Source organism: Fulmarus glacialis, unplaced genomic scaffold (genome assembly GCF_000690835.1).
Source record: "Fulmarus glacialis isolate BGI_N327 unplaced genomic scaffold, ASM69083v1 scaffold24228, whole genome shotgun sequence".
NCBI classification, from domain to species: Eukaryota; Metazoa; Chordata; class Aves; order Procellariiformes; family Procellariidae; genus Fulmarus; species Fulmarus glacialis.
Genome location: NW_009227934.1, coordinates 1 through 19,813, shown reverse-complemented (window position 1 = coordinate 19,813; position 19,813 = coordinate 1). Strand labels below are relative to the sequence as shown.

General features: G+C 43.7%; 1 protein-coding gene across 1 annotated transcript; it reads right to left on the bottom strand.

The window, feature by feature from the left end:
• Window positions 1-865: 865 nt before the first annotated feature.
• On the bottom strand, window positions 866-19,807 carry RSPH9 (radial spoke head 9 homolog (Chlamydomonas)). Its single transcript, XM_009583321.1, has 5 exons — window positions 19,716-19,807; window positions 19,324-19,486; window positions 18,617-18,746; window positions 17,909-18,055; window positions 866-1,121 (listed from the first exon to the last, which is right to left on the bottom strand). Exons 2-5 carry the CDS (start codon window positions 19,438-19,440, stop codon window positions 961-963), a joined length of 555 nt encoding a protein of 184 aa, XP_009581616.1. The 5' UTR covers window positions 19,441-19,486; window positions 19,716-19,807; the 3' UTR covers window positions 866-960.
• Window positions 19,808-19,813: the final 6 nt, after the last annotated feature.

Here is a 19,813-nt window from a genome sequence, read left to right as displayed (position 1 = left end):
GAACAGGAACAAAAAGTAAGGATAAAAACCCATATTACCCAGGAAATCAAATTAGATTATAATGGTTCTTTCTAGCCTTACTTTGTGAAATGGAAGCCCTACATTCAGCCCCTTGAGCTGGCCAAGATCTTTTTGCTTTGGGGGACAGAGCCAAGACTTCATTAACTATACTGAGAGAAAATCTTTCGCTGACCATCTCTATTTTGTGAAGCTTTGAAACCTACAGCCCTTCAGAAAGGAAAAAATTTTTCTTTCTTCTCTTACGTACAGAAGTTACTATGTCTTCTAGCCCAGGTAGCTCTGCTCAGTGAGCTTTACTAGTGACAAAAGTCACTGGATTAAACCATTGCCTTGAGATGAACCTGAACGAGCAGATTTTGCGAAAGACCAGGTGATGCCCACAGTTAATTTTCTTTCTACAGTTTAGTGCCGTGAGCTGGAAAGACCCCTCTAATTTTGGTGAAACCTAACATCTGAAAAACTAAATACTCTCTTCAATATGCCTTTCTAGAGTTCAGGGTTTAGTACTGATCCCTTACAGTATGCATCAGTTTTCTACTCTGACTCCAGTTCTGTTTTTGTTTTGTCATTCATGGGTGACAGCAGGCATTCATTCATGTTGTCTCCAAATTAGTTTTTGTGTAAGCATGGTGTCTTTGTAATCAGACAGATGGCCTAGGTTTGATTTCTGACCTAGGGCTTCACCCATCATGGAACAAAATGTCATTTGTTACTATCTAAAGGATCTGCAGTGACACATTACAGGGAATTCAATCTGGAGTTGAGGGAAGATAGCACACACTGAAGTCCTAGGAAAAGAATCAGGGCTGGAGTCCAGGCACAGAAGAATCCTGCTCAAAGTGCAGAGGTTTCAAACATTTATTAGAACAAGCAGTAAACAAAAACCTCGTAAGTATAAAATCTAAATGTTTTCTCCAGTCCTCGTCCCAGACAGGAGAGTCACAGCATGAAGGGCAGATCTAAGTTCTTCTCACCGGTGCCAAAGTAGACGTAGCCATACTGCTTGGTCATTGGGACATGGTAGAACGTCAGTCCCAGCCACAGCAGGCTCCGCAGCACCACCACTGTGCCTCCCTTCTCTAGCTGGACAGTCCAGGAGCCTGTGCAAGAACATGTGCTAATGAGTCACATTAGAGGAGAAAGAGGAAGCGTTCCTGGTGCAAGCTGTCCCTAAGCTGGGAGAAGGACTGCGGTGGGTTCTGCCTGAACAGTTAACAGTGCACAAGGCTGCATTGGAGTTTGTGACACGTGAAAAGAGGGAAGTTGGGGAGACCAGAAACCTTGATGCCCTTTCTGGAAGTTGGGGAGACCAGAAACCTTGATGCCCTTTCTTCTTTTGTCAATTCAGCATTACAGGCTGCCCTCATTTCCAGATGTTTTTGTCTAGTTTCACACAGTAGCATATTCCCATGGCTATGATGGTAATGTCGTATGCGTCACAGGAAGGGACCCTTGGAGCTACAGACTTGTATTCTTGATCCCTAGGAGAGGCTACAGCTATTCTTGGCTGCTTCTGAGTGGGCAGCAGTTACTCTAACAAGCTCTGCCACCTACTTGGTATAGCTAATAGCTATAGAGAGCCAAGACTAGCTATAGCAATCCTGCATAGGTATGAAATTTCTTCTTAAAATAAACTCATAGCATTAGTAGTGGGAAGAGGAAGAAGGCACTTTCCTGCTCCAGGGAAGACTGGTTTCCCTGATGCAGCAACTGGGAAAGAGGAGGAAGAGAAAGTGAAAAGCAGGGTATTTCCTATCTCAGAGACATTTACAGAAAAGGTTAATTCTCTTCAGTCTTTCTTGGCTCCACCATTGAAGAGGATGTGCGTGGTAGGGGCAAAGGGATTAGTTTCCGCATTAATTTTGCTTTGGCTCTGCAGAGGAGGTTCAGAGCCAGTGTGAAAATGCAATTTCTCCTGGATGCAAGGAGCTCTGAGCCACTAAGTATTTGTTTTCTGTCTGACACAACAGCCTTGGGAACAATGCCGGAGGGGAGGGGGCTGGAGCATCAGCTTGGATTCAATGCCAGAGGGTAAGGAGCTGCCAGGAGAAAAAATACCAGCTTCAGCACCAAATCAGTAATGCCTAGAGGAAAGGAATGGTGTTACCATGAATGGAATAATATTTGGAAAAAAAAAAAAAAAAAAAAAAAAGGCAGTTGGAGCTGTCAGGCTACTATTGGCCTAGAGTCAAGCAGTCAGCCTATCTGCACCCAAAGCCAAAATCTGCCAATTCCAGAGTAAGCAGAAAGCCCATAATGTGTTGGGCTAGTTAGACAGTATTCATCCTTGTAGATAATTTTAGGCTCATCAATTTATGCTATGACTCATGCTTACTCATGTCATGGTTAGCCAGGGGAAGGGCTTCTGTGATTGCTGTCAGCTGCCAGTCCTCCCTCTCCCACTAACTTCTGACTCTTGGACAATTTTAGTCACATCCGACAAGGGGCTGAAGGGCTTTAACACCGCAAGTTCCTACAACAGGTCGCCACAGGACATGGCCCAGGGGTTGACTGCACCTCCTGAAGCTATTTGTTTGGCCTGCCAGCAGCTACAAGGAAGCGCAGGCTGTTTGGTTTGCCTGGCATCCAGGAGGCAGCAGCTAGCTGGGCAGTCGGTGTTTGCCTAGCTTTAGGCTTTTGCACACTCGCTTGCAGTACATGTAGTCTCTTAGGCAGTTCATGGCAAACTACAGTAGTAGAGGGCTTGAGGGAGTAGGGAAGTTGAGGGGAAACATATATATGGAATCAGAAAGGAACAATAAAATTCAAAGCCCTGCAAAACTAAGTGTTGCAAGTTGTGCTGCTCACCTGTTACCTATCTCTTCTCTTTGTATTTCTGTACTTTTCAAAAGTTTCTTGGACACCATTGTTTCCCCTGTCTCCTTCAGTAGCAAGTTCCACAGGTTTGTTATACCATAATATGCACAACATAAGTCCTGTGTCATATTTTATCTGTTACCTTTCAAAGTATGTAACCTTCAGTTACGTGCAAACATGGAACTAAATGACCAGCAAGAACCCCTACCTTCCGTGACAGTCACTGAACTTTCTGACGAAGGGAGTCTGGCTGCAGGGTAGAAGTACAAAGGAGACATTCATAGTCTTTAAAGACTCGGGAGATCTCCGCACTGGAGAGCTTACTTCTGACTCACTCAGCTCCATGTTTCCACTAAAGACAAACAGCCGGAATCACAGTAAAGCAAAGCACTACTTAATATAGGACAGGATCAGTAGAGGTGTGTGCCACCTTTTCACCTTCCTTGCACTGTGACATTCTTCGCACAGGTCCTAGTTAAAACATGAGCTAGTGTCTTCACAAGCAGTGGTTTCACATACAAGGCAATCCCAGTCTCCCATGCAGTCTCTCCAGTGCCACTCATATGGACACAAACTGGACTGGATCTTTGTCATACCTGGAGTAAAAACACGTATTATGGTTCAGCCACTGGGATTACAAATTCTGACTGACTGACTGGGTCTCCGACAAAATCTGCATGTTCTTAAGAAACTTCACTACTTGGATAGCATGGAAACCCAGATGAAGAACACTTCACTACAACACAGATCATCCGGTGGCTGAAGCACTACAGCCATCTGCTGTCAAAGGACAAGCTTTCAAACAGTTTCTTGAACTTTGCCACCACAAGTTTTCAGCATTTGCTAGTGGCACTAGCTAGACTATGCATAGGGGTGTTGAGCAACAAGTGGCAAGCAAATAGGTCTGAATGTAACTGTGACAAATAATTTCTTCCATTTCTCCTTTGAACGCTGAACCGACTTTGCTTTCAGTGCAGGGTTCTTGCAGTTTGAACTTGCAGAAATGATCTTCCCTTCATCCAAATACCGGTGGCTTTTGCTGCAGCTTTACACATTGGTTTGCAGGGGGGACTGTAAACTATTGGAAGAGTTTCTCTGACAAAAAGATAATGGAATGAGGAACTCTCATTGACTTAGGACCAGTCCTCTGAGAAGCAAGTCTGTCAAGGATAGGACTGTGCCTTGCCTTGCTGAGTGGTGAAAGCCTTCAGGGATTCTCTAGTTTGCTAATGCCTCCCAACATACTGGAAGCATCCAGCAGCCTGGGTACATGTGATAGCTTGTATATATATATGTTCATGTACACAGATGAACCCTCTGCCCCAAACTATTTACAAAGAACAAAAAGAAATGCCTGGAGCGTGACAAGTGGGAAAGGTGAGAGGGAAAACAGGGATATTAATGCTCTCAGGGACTATATCTGGATTCAGACTCCTTTTTGTTGGACAAATTTGCAGAGAAGGTAGAGTTCATCTTGATTGAATCCCCAATCTGTGCTCTGGGGGAGTACATGGATCCATGATCTCCTCAGAACATTTACCCAGTGTCACACAGCCTTATCAATCTCTGCAGAGTATTCATCAGCAGTTAACTGCTGATCAAAGGAACTTCCCATGCACCTTCACATCTGGCAGAAATGAACAAATGTCACTGAAGACAGCTCCATTCACTTTTATGCTAGAACTCTGAAGGCTGTGATGTGCAGCTGCTTCATTTCCCCACCGTCTGTCCAAGCTGCAAACTCTCAAAGGGCTCAGATTTGTCATTTCATAAATGTGAGACCTTTGGGGAATATTAAGTTGTTATACTTTCCAGCTCTTCTCTGAACCTTGACTCTGCATCTAGTTCTATGCAAATATGGACAATAAAGTTTTGCTGATGCTGCATAAGTCTTCCTGTGAAATGAGGACCTGAACCAAACAAGCAGGTTACTTAAGGGCAATCCCACTGGACTGACGCAACATAGGTTGAGGACAGGAAAAATTATAAGAAACTGCCTGAAACTGTAATGTCATTTTCATTCAGATCCTGTTTTCAGCCAGAATGATGATTAGTCATAGAGCTGCTCTTTATTCTGCAGAGCCAAACAGCAGCAGCAGTGCCACCTTCCACCTTTTACTAACCAGATCACTGGGGACATTTTTGTCTAACCCAGCTACCAAAGGTGATTTATTCAATATACTTTTCCAGACTGGACTTTTGCAACACGCAACACCCATTCAGAAACTGCATTTGATACACAGTGCTGGTGTCTGCCTTCTAAGAAGACATCACATTCAAGTTCTGGAACCTATCTGCTTATTTTTGTCCTTTTCTTTAAAGGAAGAAATTAGGGCCCATTATCTCAGTACTTTTTTTTTTTCCATACCTCACCACATTAGCAGCATTTGAGGAAATGGTCCAGAAAACAAAATTAATACTTGAACTCATGAGACATGGAGAAAGTTGTTCTCCTTGAAAGATCCAAGACAATTGTATTCTCTTCCATCACAGCTCAAATCTCACAATCTTCAAACAACAAGATGCTTTTTCAGGCCCACCTTTCTTGTAGGAGTTTGAAATAACGATGTCATAAATCACTCTAAAAGTACTTTAATCAGTAGCTAATGAAAGTATGAAATAATAGCTTAAAATGAATGTCTTCTTTCCTCCTTCAAGAGAAAGCCTTAGAAATGCATTTAATAATACAATATGAAAAGGGATGAGGAGAATTATGAAAATTAAATGCTGCTTTTATCCTTTTTTTTCTTTTTTTTTTTTTTTAACCTCCCTGCTATTACAAATGGTTCTTGAAGTAAAATCATTGCATAGGTAGGTGTAGGTCTCTATTACTATAAAAATGCAGCAGCTCAGAATAACCCATTGGCTCAGAATATCCCATTGCAGTCCCTGTGCTTGTCATTGTCCCTGCGTCAGACAGTATGTCTCTTACTGGAAGGCTGGGAAGCTCAGAGCATCAGTCTGTAAGGTACATCAAGACTCCCAGATAAAAGTTGTCAGGAAAAAAATTTTTAAATTATTATTAGTTGCATTGGAGGGAATACAACTAGAACTAGGAGACAGCAAGTAAAAGTTGGCTTTCCTGGAGTTAAATACTGATCTTAACTTGCATCTACATGCGAGCTGTAACCTGTATTGTCCCTAAATCAGGCAGCAGAGTTAACTTCACTCATCATGCAAAGCTCACTGAGGTGCAGGGAACTGGAGGTCGCTGCTCTCATGCTAAAGATTTCTCATAGTAACACTGCTCTGGTGAGGTTTCCATTCTTCAAAATACATTTTTTTAGAAGAGCAAGTTAATTCTTAAGCTGCACCCAGCAAACCTAAGGAAGCCAAGCACTGTCTGTGCTGAAACTATTGCCTGTTGCTGCTCCAGAAGGGAAGGGAGGGAGCTGCTGTGTGGGAGGAAAGAGCATGGGAAAAATATCCGCTGGATGAAGATCTGGAGCTTCCTATTCCCTCTTTGGATCAGGCTGCAGCCTCCACCCCTCCAAACACAGGCAGGAATTCTGAGGAGTTCCTTACATCTTTCCCAAACAAGAAAGTGCTTTGAAGATCCTGATGCTCACCCAGTGTTAAACCACTGCCTTTTTTATGGCCCTTCAACAGCTGCCAGGACACCAGGGCTGAATTTCAAAAGTCAACCTCCTTCTCAGCTTCTTCTTCCTTTCCAGTCGCCAATAGAAATCCCTGTCTCATCCCCCATGTCTGTCTCAGCTACAGGCTGAATCTTGTAATTCACAGAGGCAATAGGGTGCGTGAGACATTAGCTTTTAAACAAAAGCCTTTTAAGAGGCTGTTTGCAGAAGAACTTTCCTGCCTTAACTGGTCCACTTTCAGTATGACCTCTCATAACATTGCTGCTTTGGAGGTGATTCAGCAATGCCTCATTTCAGTGCAAGCTTGAGAAGAAACAGCTTTAAAAGCTAGACAGCCTGATACAGAGGCTCCATGTCGCAAAAGCTCACAGAGGGTCATAAAAGTGACATTATCAATTCCTCTTCAAAGGAGGAAATGTCTCAAGGGAAAAGCAGCTACAGCATGGCTGCACTTACCATTAGCACAATATGCTGCCACAAGAGCAGGTTATAACAGATCTTGCTGCAGTCAGTCCTGAGTGAGAGTGAAGTACTGAGTTATAGGACAAATACTAACACCCAGAGAGGGGCAACAAAACTGTTTCCCTTTGCAAAAGCAGCCGCTGCTTTGCTGCGTGACCCCAAGCACTTAGCTCTGACAAAGCTACACTACACCCGTGGGATTTAGCTTCCATTTCCCTCCAACAGAAAATCCTACTCTGGGAAGAGCTTCCTACTTCTAATTTGCTGTCTGTAGGGAACAAAGACAAATTGCAAAGCAGAGCAGCTATAAGGAAAGGTCACTGTGCTCTGGCTCTCAACAAACTTCGCCACACGGACAATTCACGCACAGCCTACCAGCCATAAGGACACATCCAAACACTCTTATGTGGGGCTCAAACTCCTTCATGCCACTTACTGGCTGCAAACTAAATCTCTTTCATTTGCTTGACACACCACCTGCACCCCATATGTTAACACTGCTGTCAATATTTCCAATTCCCCATATAACTATTTAATAATAATTAAATAAAAACACAGACTGGTTGCAGGTTCAATACTATTTTAAAAAGCCACCAGAGCCAGGAAAGCACAGCTTACAAACAGTCAGATGCTGCCAAGTGGCTTTTGCATGGTCCTAATGCCTGCTACATCTTTGACACACAAATACAACCATGCTCAAACCTCAAAGTAAAATCATCTTAGTTCAGAGGCTTTTTCCCTCCATTATCCTCTCCCACTGAGGACGCCTCTGCAGCACAAATGATTAAGACAGGCCTTGGCCTTCCCTTTACACACAAAGTACCTGTTTCCTGATGACAAGGAAGACTCAGGGATTGCAGTGTTGTCCCAGATGCACAATATTCAGGTGCCTCTGAGTACTGGGTGAAATTCAGGCCATACTTAGACATCTGACAACAGTGCTGCTTAATCCAGTTGAAGCAGCCCCTGCTCTCAGATCCTTATTCCCCCCCCTCATCACTCTTCCATCACAGAGACCACAAAAGTGTTTATTTACTGCTCAGTGAACCAGGTCAGGGAAATGATCTGGCTGAAAAATAGTCTAGCCAAAAATAAAGTTATTTTTCCAGCTGGAATCTGGCTGCACAGCCAGCAATGCCAACACAAAAGAAGGGACAACACACAGACATAAATGAGCAGCAGAGGATGGGAAGGACTGACAAAGCTAGCACAGAAGTAATACACATCAAATTACAGCCTCCCTTATAGCCGTTAGTTTACCCTTTAGTCCTAAATCCACCTGATAATTAGACTAGAGCTAGAATCCTTTCTACTTTTTTTTTTTTTTTTTTAAGAAAAGGATGCAGACTTTGCACAGAAAGCATCCAGAACAAAGATTTGGAATGGGGCTGTGCACTAGAGGAAACAGCAAGACAATATGCAATCAAAACTTACAAGGAATAGGAACAACTGATTAAAATCCCTGCTATTTGGATTCTGACAACTACAATACGAATCACTGTATCTTGGGTCTTCTGTAGTAAATTTAGAAATCTCTAAGAGTGGCAAAGCACTCTCCTTCCAAAGCACAGGTTTACGCTGGATCCCGTCACACTCCATATTTCTTGTTCAGCTGGTCGCTGTGGAAACGTTTTTGGAGCGTGCCAGGAGTCACGTAGCATCTACCTGGGGAGCCCCTGCATTAATCCGTCACCTTCGTGGGCTTCTGTGAGCCCATTGGTTGGTAGGAAGAAAAAGAAGGAGTCTCTCGCCCCTCCCTGCTCTGAATGAAAGACGCTTCCTCTAAATCTTGCTACAGGATTTCAGGCTCAATTCAGCTTCTTTGGGGCTTTTGTCATCAAACAAATGTGATGTCTTTGAAAGAAAGATTAACAGTTTGATGAAAGGATGCAATGGACAGCTTTGTTCTAGCCTGCTTCCCCCTAGAGCTTTCGGTCACTGTCACTTTCTTACCCACCGGAGAATATCTGTCTGACTCTCAGAGGAGATTATGGCCACCTTGTAAGATTTCGCCTCTCCTGATAACAAAGCACTGGCCACTTTGAGGAGGTGATAATGATGAACAGGGCTGGATTAGGGGCAAAGAACCTCACATTGATCTCTGAATTCTGAGAGAACACAAAGCAGTCGATGCTGGGATTCAAAACCCACCGAATGCTTAGAGCACATCCAATTCACGCTCCTGCAGGAGGGGCAAGGCTACAAGCCCTGTCAGTCCCCCAGTTGTACTTCTTACCTCATCATCAAATTAGCAGGGCTAGTTAAAAGGGCTTAGGACAAGGAACAGATGGCACGGATTATAAACTGTCAATGTTTTCATACTAAACTAGATACGAGTTCTGAAGAGTTTACCAGTTTCTGAGAAGACTGTCACACTGAGCATATCCACACAGCATAGTGCAGTTGTGTTGATATTCAAGCTAATTCTGAACACCAAAAATAGCTAAGCATCTTCTAGTGCCTGGGATAGCCTAGCTATCTCTGCACAGCACAACTGTACAAATATACCCATAGATGAACTGTCCCTTGTCCTTTTCCCTCTACACAGAGCCACACATTCCTTCAGGATGCAGAATTTCAATCCATATGATATTTGTGTACAGTAAAACAAGACAACGCCCGTTGACTTCCTCCCTGCAAAAGTTCTATGGCCAAAGGGGCAGCAAACAGCAAAGCAAAGCTATATGGAGGGCTGGCACCAATGCCAACTGCTGCATGGGCAGGAGCTGCCACTCCTCACGTGGAGCCCATGCAGAAATAGATCACTCCTAGCAAAAGCTGACCTTGTTCTGACTTTGTGACACACTGACTGCCCTAGGCTTTCCCCTGCAAGTAATTTTTCATCATTCCCTAGAGAAAGTGTTAGGCCAAGGCTGACTGATGTGGTGATAAAACTACAATTTCTGGTTCTAAGAGGCTTTAGCAGCACTTCCCATCAGTTCAGCAAGAAGTTCATCTCCCTTTCCTATCCAATGAACCAGGAGCTGAAACGGAGACAGGGTAGGCAATGATTTCTTTTACTGCGGAGGAAAAAACTTTAAATAAAATCCCTTGAAAGTTGCTACAAAGACTCTGTTTCTGTCTGTCGCTGCAGCAGTCAGGAGGGCGAAAGACTCCACCACAGCTCTCAGTTGATGGGCAGCCCTGCTCCAGTATAAACTCATCCAAGACCTCTGACTAAACAAGACCCCTGAGGTGATACAGACCTAGGACCCAAAAGCAGTGAATGCACTGCTTTATTACCCGTAGACACAAAGCCCAAGGAAAACAGACTCCTTTCCAGAAATCAAGGCAGACCATGACCAACCAGTCAAAAGCTATAATACTAGCTGGCTCTGGAGTCCTCCTGCTGTGCTGCCACGTGAGAGGTTCCAGTCTGATCTTGAACTCCTGAGCTGGCAGCGCCCCAGCTGTAGGAGGGACAACATCTTGTATTGCTCCCAGGCAACTCTCTTGGGTCACTGCAGGAGTGGCCTTAACAGCCTCTAAAGGCTCCTCAGTCCACACATCACTAGCAAAAATGAAGTGTCCCTACTTTTGAAGGATGTAGGAGACATGCTTATGTATTTGTGTATGTCCGTTACATGCCTGTGATCACTAAGGATGCTAAGAAAGCTATTGAAAAGTCCAGCGACCATTCCAGAAATTGCCTAAGCTTGGAAGGGACAGTCTCTTCTCCATACCTACAGTTCAGGAGGTCAGTATACCACACACGGTCTGGAAACTGAGGCCTTACCTTCTCCTCAGTCTGATGCTCTTCTTGGTGCTTTTCTTTCTCGTTTTACTTTTCTGTGGTTTCCTTTTCTGTGCTCAGCACTGACAATGCTGGCACCATAGTGCGCCCTGCTGGAAGGTAGCAGCTACAGCCATCCTAGAATTATTTCAAGGGATGGCTGACTTCAGTTTTAACAGAGAAATTCAGGTACCAATGCTTTAACTAATAACCCACTGAGCCAGCTATTTGGTTCGATTCCCACTGATATGAAAGCCGACTGTTCTGATGCACACTAATCTGTTTTACTCCTTCTGTACCACTGTGTTATAAAGCTTGTTTGTCAAAACCACTTGTATAAATGTCAGGTAACTCCATGGGATACTGTAGCTCAGTTTCACACATTCATCAAGCCTAAGGATCACCTCTCCTAACCAGGAACGAAGATAGCTGTGAGCCACACTAGGTATTTCGGTCTACATTTTGGCTACCTCTTTTTATCCTTGCTAACAGGAAGTACTGCCCTCTCATTCATTATAGGTCTTTCAGTTTGGATTTCAGTGAGACAGCTTGAAAAGCCTTGTCCCCGTGTGGCTCTTGGCAGGCTAAGAAACAAAGTGCTCTTGCTCTCAGCTTTCACAGAGCTGGGGAGGTGCTGCTTATTGTTAAGCAATGAAAGGGGAGGGCTCAGGTCACATCTGTGAAATGTTAGTGGAGAAGGGAGGCTGGGTGAAAGTAGGTGGCCAGCACAGCATAGCACTTTGCTGGATTTTGCAAGGCCACTGGGGAGATAGGCAGCCATTTGTCTTAGAGCCCTGATAACGGACCAACTTGCTCTCTGCTGGCTAGCTGGGGGTCGTAAATACCTCTGCAGACACAGACTCTTCAAATGGCTGGAGACGGAGGCTGATAGAGGATTAATCACCTGGAGGGGGGCATCGAAAGGGAGTTAATTCACTGTGTTAATGCATGGAGATAAAGCAGGTTTGTGTTTCCTGGCCTTCTTCCTTCCAGCACCTGGGCTTTTGAGGCAGCCAAGATGGGGCTACCAAAATGGCCCTTGAGAGTGGCCAAAGGAAAGTATCTCCCACTTAGAAATGCAACCTTTCCATCTTCAAGGGCCCATTAAGTACCAGCTTTTGCTAAACTGATAAAGAACATGCTAATAAAGCTCAGAGGACAGGAGGTTAGCATTCTAACCCAGGCTACTGTTAAGCAAGTTTACAGAAAGGCTAGTGCCTGAAGTATTCAGCCATAAATCCTTTTGTCCTTAATGCTGTATAAGGAATGCTCCAAAAACACTGCACATTTCGGTGAAGAAATAGAGCTACAGGCTGAGTGACTGTCATCTCCTCCACAGTCAAAATGGTAAAGGAGCTGAAATGATCTTCTGTCTCGGCACTTCTCCCCTTCCTCTAGCTGAATCTTGAAACAGCAAGTGGACAAGACTCACCATGATCCACTCTGCCACTGTATACCCATTTAGAATGATGCTATAAAATCTCTCCCAGCATTACAGAGTCTGCAACTACATCTGAGGGGTCTTGGCTCCTCAGTTCACCCTCCACAATGGACAGCGATAAGTCAGGAATCTCCTCAGTCCTCTTTTGAGCTCTCATGCACCATAGTTCAGGAAGCAAAGCCAGCTGTACTGTGAGTCCTGCTCTTAGAGTCACTGTCTCAGGAAACGATTGTCACCTTTGTGTTATTGTCACTGATAATGAAGAAGCCTGAGCTAAATATCACCCTCCACAGCTGTCGTCAAGTTTACAGCCAGGCATATCAGGAAATCATCTGTTCTGGACCCCTGCATACCACTAGCCATTAAATTGAACTCAGTTACTCATGTCTGGGACTAGAAACTTCTATTTGCTTTTGGCTAAAACACAGTTCCCAGGAAGACATCCAGCATGATGCTAAGATAGCAAGAGACATAGACTCATCCATTGCCCTCGCTAGCTGGTAATCATTTCACCGTTAAAACTTGTACCTAATTTTCATTTTAGTTTTTCTGGCTATAATTTTCAGCTGCTGGTTCCTGTTATGCCTTTCTCTGCTATACTAAATAGACCTTCAGTACCCAATACTTAAACTCTATGGAGTATTTACACAGTATTTACACAGTAATACAGTCATTCTCATGTTCTTTTCCGTAAGATAAACAGATTGAACTGTTTATGTCTCTCACCAGCCCTTGAATCATTTTGTGGCTTTTTTCTGCAGCTCTCCAGTTTTGCAATGTGCAGTAATCCAGTTCTGATTCCACTAACAGTATATGCAAAAGTAAAGTCACCTCCCTGTTCCTATTTGCTATGCCCTTGTTTATGCATCTACAGATCAAATTAGCCTTTTAAGTCTCAGGATCAGACTGGGAGCTGATGTTCAGTGGGTTGTGCCTGGATTTCCTTTCAGAGCCACAGCTTCCAGAATACAAGTCTGGCTTCCAGTCCCTGCTCTTAGGTATGTGATTTTGCAGATAGCTACACCAAAAAGTACTTTATTTAAGTAAGCCGAGTTTGCCAGATCTCTGTAGCTGTCTTGCCCTTGTCATTATTTGTCTCTCCACCAATCCTTTACTTCTAGATCATTTATAATTAAGTTGAAGAATATCAGTACTGGCACTGGTCCCAGCTGAAGCCCCTTCTGACCCCTTCCAGAAATACACCCATTCAGTGATTTCTGAAGCACAACTACTAATCAAGATCAGTTTAGGGGAATATCTCTGCAATGCTGGGATTTATTAAAGGTTAGCATCATAAGTATGCCACAAATCTCCTAAGATAATGATTTCAGGAGTAACTTATCTGGCTCTGCCATTTTCATTTTTTGACAAACAGAAAAGGTTGCCTAACTCTACCCTTCCTTAGCAAATAGTCTGAAAACTGAAACAGTATTTTATTGTCTTCATTTGACATGGGTCCATATTCTTTCCAAAAACAAACCAGAAAAAAATTATTGAGCATATCTGCCCTTACACATTCTTATCAGCCTTTTTACCATCACCATTTAGTGACAGTTTCCAGTACCATTACTATGCTTTCTTTTCCTCTCAATATACTTGAAAAAATCCTCCTTACAGTTGTCATGGATTACTCCAGGTTATCCTGGCTTCCTTTGTCATTTCTACTCATTATCAACTCCAATAATATCAATCATTAATTGTTCACAACTTTCTCCATTTCCTTTTATATTGCTTTTTTTAAATTCTAATTCCTACTTTTACTCCACCAGTGAACTGTGGTAGGCTTTCAGCCAAAAGCAGCTATTTCTTGACAGGGAGTCATGACTTTTGAATAAATCTTCTCATAGAAATCCTACTTCCACTCATACCTTTTCCCATCTACATTTTTCTTTCCCTTTGCCTCTGACATACCTCCCCCCTTGCATCAGTTTTTAACAGTGCCCTGTTGGGGTCCCTTAGCTCCATATCAAAGTGATCCGAGTCAGTAATCTGTAACAAACCTCCAGAGTCAAGTTATTGCTTTTCTGAACTGTAGTTTGAAAGCGCCAAAGAACTGAATTCTCCATCCCCTATTTTACTTCCTCCCAAGCTTTCCATTCTACACTAGTACCTTAGGCTTTGTCCCATCCCCTTCCTTTATCCTTGCAGAATGTAGCATTGCCTGATCTGACACCATGGTCATAGTAAAATCATCCTTCCCCCTCCATTTTCACTTTCCCCATCATGCCAATGCCTGAAAAGTGACTATTATTTCATATCTACACACCATTGGGTCATCAAGTGAAAATGCTGCAGGCATGCTAGGAATTATTGCTATTTGCTTTGCCATTCCATTATCTACAAGCATACGTAAAACTGCCACAACTCTAGTTCCTGAAATGCTACAGCCCAGGGTGCCGAACTCCAGAAAGGCCCAGGCTGGCAATCTGCCAGCAGCTGAAAGGCTACATCTAATTGTGCATAAAGTTGAGCAGATTGTCTGCTTAGACTAGAACAAACAAGCTTATCTTTAATGCAGACATATGGCCAGCAAAACCTACAGATCCCAGCATGCAACATTCTAGCCAGCTGGCCATTTGGATCAGAATGAAGCATTACATGATCTGATACTGTGGTGACAGAAGATCAGTATCACAACCCCTCCATGTTCAAAAATCATGAGTCAGGCCACTCAAATTCATGAGTTTGGCTCAGAGAGCTGGCGATTTTAAAGGGGATAAACTAATGGAATTTGCATTTAAGACCGGGTTCATATTCTCCTACTTTTCTCTACAATCATTAAAAAAAATGTGTTTTTTTAACAAAAGCTAAGTTACACAGTCACTTGTCTCTGGGAGCTGAGACACCAAGAAGAAACAGACAGACTCACAGTATGATTAGGGGAGGAGCAGCAACATATTCTGAACTCTTAAAGTGCACAGATAACCTCACAGGTAGACACACAGATAGAACGTGGAACCTGCAATCACCACAGATATCACTGGTAAAGATAAGGTTGGCAGACAGTTTTGTTACAAAACTCCAGGTTTTCCAATCTTGCACTAAACTCTCTGCTTTTACCATTGTTTCCTTTATTCAACCGGTTTAAACTTCCTTTCTTCCCACCTCTCAGCTGTCATATAAAATGTTCTCTCTGCCTCCAACTTTCCATTCTGTACGACACCTCTGCTCTCCTGTGACACACCATACATTTTATGACAGTTACGCCCTTGACAACCATCACAGATGCTCAGTCTCCAAGTAATAAAAAAACCTATTCCAACTGAGTTGTTACTTTTAGACAGGTTAAAATCAGCCCTTAATCTCTCAGTCCTGTTCTTTAGGTCTTTTAAGATGCTAGGGAAATTCTAGCCAATGAAGGCTGGGAGGGAAGCATCACTCAGACGTCGCTCATCTTCAGTCCACTTTTTGTGTATTTGTTGAGGGCAGAGACAATTCTGGCTTCACTCACAATTCTAGATGCAATAGATTTGGGAATTCCTACTTCTGCTCTGACAATAACTGTTCAAGAGAGGATCTAGCCAGGAAAGACAAGAAAAGTTTCAGATGAAAATGAGGGGATTTGCCAGAACTACGTCAGGAAATAGAAAAAGCACTGTCTGCTCTGGGTCAGGACCAACACGCACTAGCAGAGTTGAAAGAAGGTAATCCAAGAACCAAAGCTTGAGTGCCTTGCAGCCAGGAGTGAGTGACTTTGGCAGAGTAATGCTGATAAAATCAGCAGAAAGCCTGTGTCTGCCCTCTGTTCTTTTTTTTCCATTTTCACAAGCAACCAGTACTTTAGGCAACCTGAATGCTTGTTAAAGGGGGGTGGGTTGATCTTTCTTTAATGTCAGAGCTCCTATCTGCATGTGATAGAGTGCAATTAGAAAGGCTACATGCCTTGTGATCCTGTAACCAGTTCCTGTCTTACTTCCTTCACCTGACAAACTCATTCCATCAATCCCCAGGTTCAGTCCAAAAAAGAGCAGGACAATACAGCCAGAGCTGCACAGGTACCGTGATGAATCTTCCCCTCTTCCATTAAGAAGCACTCAGCTGCACTTGAGCTCAGGTAATTTTTGAGAGGTAAGTTTTTCTGAGGAGACCATGATCTGCACTAACAGCAATGACCTCCTGCTAAGGGGGCAAAGGTTCACACTTACACAGACCTCAGGTTGCCACAGGAAGATAAACGTGACAGTGGCACAGCTGAGCCCCGCTTTCTATCTGCCACTGGATAAAATACAGCTACAAGTCAAATTTGATTTAAAGACTTCAACCGTCTTCATGTCTAACATACAGCATGACCTGCCAGTTACCTGGTCCCTTGAACTAGATATGAAACACTGCAGAATGATACCTGTAATCTTTCAAAGGTGCCATTCTCCATCACAACTGAAGGTGACTAAAACCAACTCTGTGATGCAAATTAGCCTTAAGGCTCTTAACGCTTGGTGCCTGTTTTCTAGCGGAAACACAGAAAGCATGGCAGATTTATGTCCTGCTGCCGTGGCTCTGTGGTTTCAGGCCTCACAAAATTAAAAAGTCTCCCTACTGCAAACCCTACGAAAAAAGAGGGAAAAAAAAATGCAAACAGTAGCAATGCCTGAACTACCATATGAAACTGCAGCTAAAATTTTCTTAGGAGGTATCTAGGACCTAACCCCCCTTGCAATACTCCTTTTTGAGTCAAAAGAGCCAACTCAATGAGCCAGTGTATGTAAAAATGTGCAGTCTCTCCAGACTACATCTCTGGAAAACGACAAGGACATTCCAAGTAAGTTGAACAGTGGTTTAGATTTTAGCGCTGTTTATGCTCTGAACAGTCAAAAATGTTCAGAATTCAGGCAGAAGCTCACTAGGTTCATTCTCAGTTCTTTTTTTGCCAAAGGGAAGATTGGGATATATATATAGAGAGAGAGAGAGAGATATGACAAAGTCTGAAAAGCTATTTACAGCAGCGGCAATTCACTGTCCTTCCAGCCAATTCCATCTGGCACAGGATGCCTACTATCCTATCTTGCTACTCCAGGATAGGAATAAAATAGCAAACCTAAGTTCTGACTGTGTCCCAAGAATCTTTCTAGACAGCAGGATGTGGAAACACTTGGCCCAATCTGAAAAATGCAGCAAATCAGCAAATCAGCAAAAAGCAGTTAGAAACAAATAACAAGTCATTTCTATCTCTTTAGAGAAATATCCTGCCAGAGAATCCCTGGAAGAGGCTTTAAATGTATTTTAACAGTTGTCCAGCAGAACCGTAGAGATGTGAACTGAAGCTACATTCCAGTATGCACATCTTCCTTTCTCCTTCCGCAGTGTGTAATCCCGGGAGAGTACAGATTATTCCTCACTACAGCATTTCTAACACAGTTTATCAAAGGAAAGTTTGAATTCAGCCTCTCAGAGTACCAGCTTAGTGTTAATGAGAGCCCATTTAGATAAAGAAGAGCAATACTGGGTGGGACAAGAGGTGTGAAATACGTCAAACCACATAAATTCCCTCTGTAACTGGTGGAGTTCTCTCTCCTGGTAGGGACACCAGCTGTCACAGGCTTTACAGGAGTCAGGAAGGAATATGGCACTTAGGCAGAAAGGGTTACTGCTGATGGGGTCATACCTGTTGTGAGGATGTGACAGCCCTGGTACACTAACATCTTACCACCATAAGCATTTATAATTGCTTAAAAAGGGAATTAAGTACAACACTTACAACATTAACAGATAAAGTTCCTGTACAGATTTGCAGGAGCTTCTCCCAAGCATACCAACTCCACGGTAACCCACACCTTGTCGCCTCAGCGTTTCCCAGGCTACTTAGACTGCCTTCCCTCTTGATTCTGCTACCTTTACCTTGTGGGATATCATGCTCCAGAGAGTCTAGAAAGTCAGTGGATGGGTCCAGATCAGCCTTCTCCAGCAGGGTTTTATTCTTCAGGTTAACAGGCTCAGTAAAATGGAAATAGGAACTTAACTTTTTTGCCTCCGTCAAAGAAAGACCTGTGAACAGCCATTGATGACCATTAATACAGTGAGCTGGGCTAACATACATTATACCATCAAATGTCATATTGTTTCTCTAATGCCCACAGCATAAGACAGAATCACAATCTTTCTCCAATGGACTCCACAGAAGGCCAAAGACTTGCTAGAAATGCGTGGCAGTACTCCCTGATGTTGTGCATTACAGACCATGCTAACTGCAGTCCCAGATAAGCAATGGGCATGAGTTGAGATCAACTCTCTGTGCCCGTTTGGTTACATCCTATCTCTAGATGGAGAATTCACTGCAGCTATAATTGCTAAACACTGACATAAACTATACACAGACAAATGAAACTACAGGTTTAATGAGTCAGAGCCATTACTGACTCTCCTCCCACCTTCCAGAGTTGAATCATGCACCTGAACATTTGTGGCATTGGATTCTCTCCTCCATGTTCATTTTACCCAAGATAAAAATAAACTTGAAATCAAAACATCAGCTAGAGAAAGTCATCTTAATTTACAGCCTTTATGATCAAAGTACAGTTGATCCTGATAAAGACAATGAGAATTTACCTTCAAAGTTTCTGTTTTCACGCACAGACCCAAGAGGAGTCTTCACAAATGCCCCCCGGGGGATGATACCAACTGCTCTGTCTATCTGTTCTATTGTAGCTACAAGGCGGGACTCCTCCTTGATCATGGGCTTTAAAGAAAAATAAGCAAATTTTAAAGGCAGGGCTTTCCTTGTTGTCATTTCTGAAAATAAACTCGAGGTAACAATGGAAACCACAACAGACTCATCAGCTTAGAGCCCAATGGCACTAAGAAGAGGACCACAAATCGGACATTCTTCTCATAAGAAGTGAAGCAGGAGCAGACAGTCTAGATTCACCAGAGAATGAGCTGTCCCTCCCTTCATCCATCATTTCCTCCCTCTCAATTAAGCTACTTATGACTTGTCTATTCAGTTATAAAGAATGGTACCTGCAGTTCCTATGTAAAGCTTCAGACACTGCAGTGAGAATCTGTACCAATTATGCATAATAAAACACAAAGGAGAAAGAATATTTCTAAGCTGTGTCTAACTCTAGGAGTAACGGAAGTAAGAGTTCAATCAAGAAGCCATTGCTATACAATGATAGTGAAGAGGAATTGTATATATTCTGCCTGAGCAGAAGGTCAGGCTGCTTATTACAAACAAGGAGGAGGAGCCACCACCTATCCAGTGTGAGGGGTACAACTCTAGCGAAGAAAGTTCGAAAGTGTTTTGCTCTATTTACCTCCTTACCATCTTCAAACAATCTTTCAGCATCTTCTGCGTTTATCTCAGTGTACCCGTACTCAAAAGAAGGATCCCCCTGGAAACGGCCCTTCAGCTGCTCAGTCTGGGCAACCATCTCCTCGGTCACTGGTGGCAGGAGGCTCCATTCGACGCAGTTCAAGCTGCCAGCGACAAGCACGACACAGGCCCGAGCCCGTTGAAGCACAGGGCTTGATGCAGCCTTGCCAGGCCCCTCAGGGGCACAGCGAGGCTTCCTCCAGAAGAGCTGGGCAGCCCCCTCTGACCTCCCTCTCTTCTCCCCCCAGCCACCAAACCGGCCTCCCCGGTCCCACCTCCCCAGGCAGGTGCCCGTCTGCTGCACGGAGCGGCGGTGAGGCCCGGCCTCCGCACCTGTAGAGGCGGCTGCGGGGAGCGGCACGGTCAGGGCCCAGCCCTTCGGCGATGTAATAGGCGCCGCGCACGCCCCGGATGCAGCCCCAGAACCAGAC

What these genes read in the sequence shown, in the direction of transcription:
- RSPH9 (XM_009583321.1), bottom strand. Translation starts at nt 19,440, where the DNA reads ATGGTTGCCCAGACTGAGCAGCTGAAGGGCCGTTTCCAGGGGGATCCT. An exon ending in TGTTTGAAGATGGTAAGGAG is followed by an intron (nt 18,747 to 19,323) that starts GTAAATAGAGCA and finishes TTTTCTTTAAAG; the next exon opens with CCCATGATCAAGGAGGAGTC. An exon ending in TGAAAACAGAAACTTTGAAG is followed by an intron (nt 18,056 to 18,616) that starts GTAAATTCTCAT and finishes GGCTGTTCACAG; the next exon opens with GTCTTTCTTTGACGGAGGCA.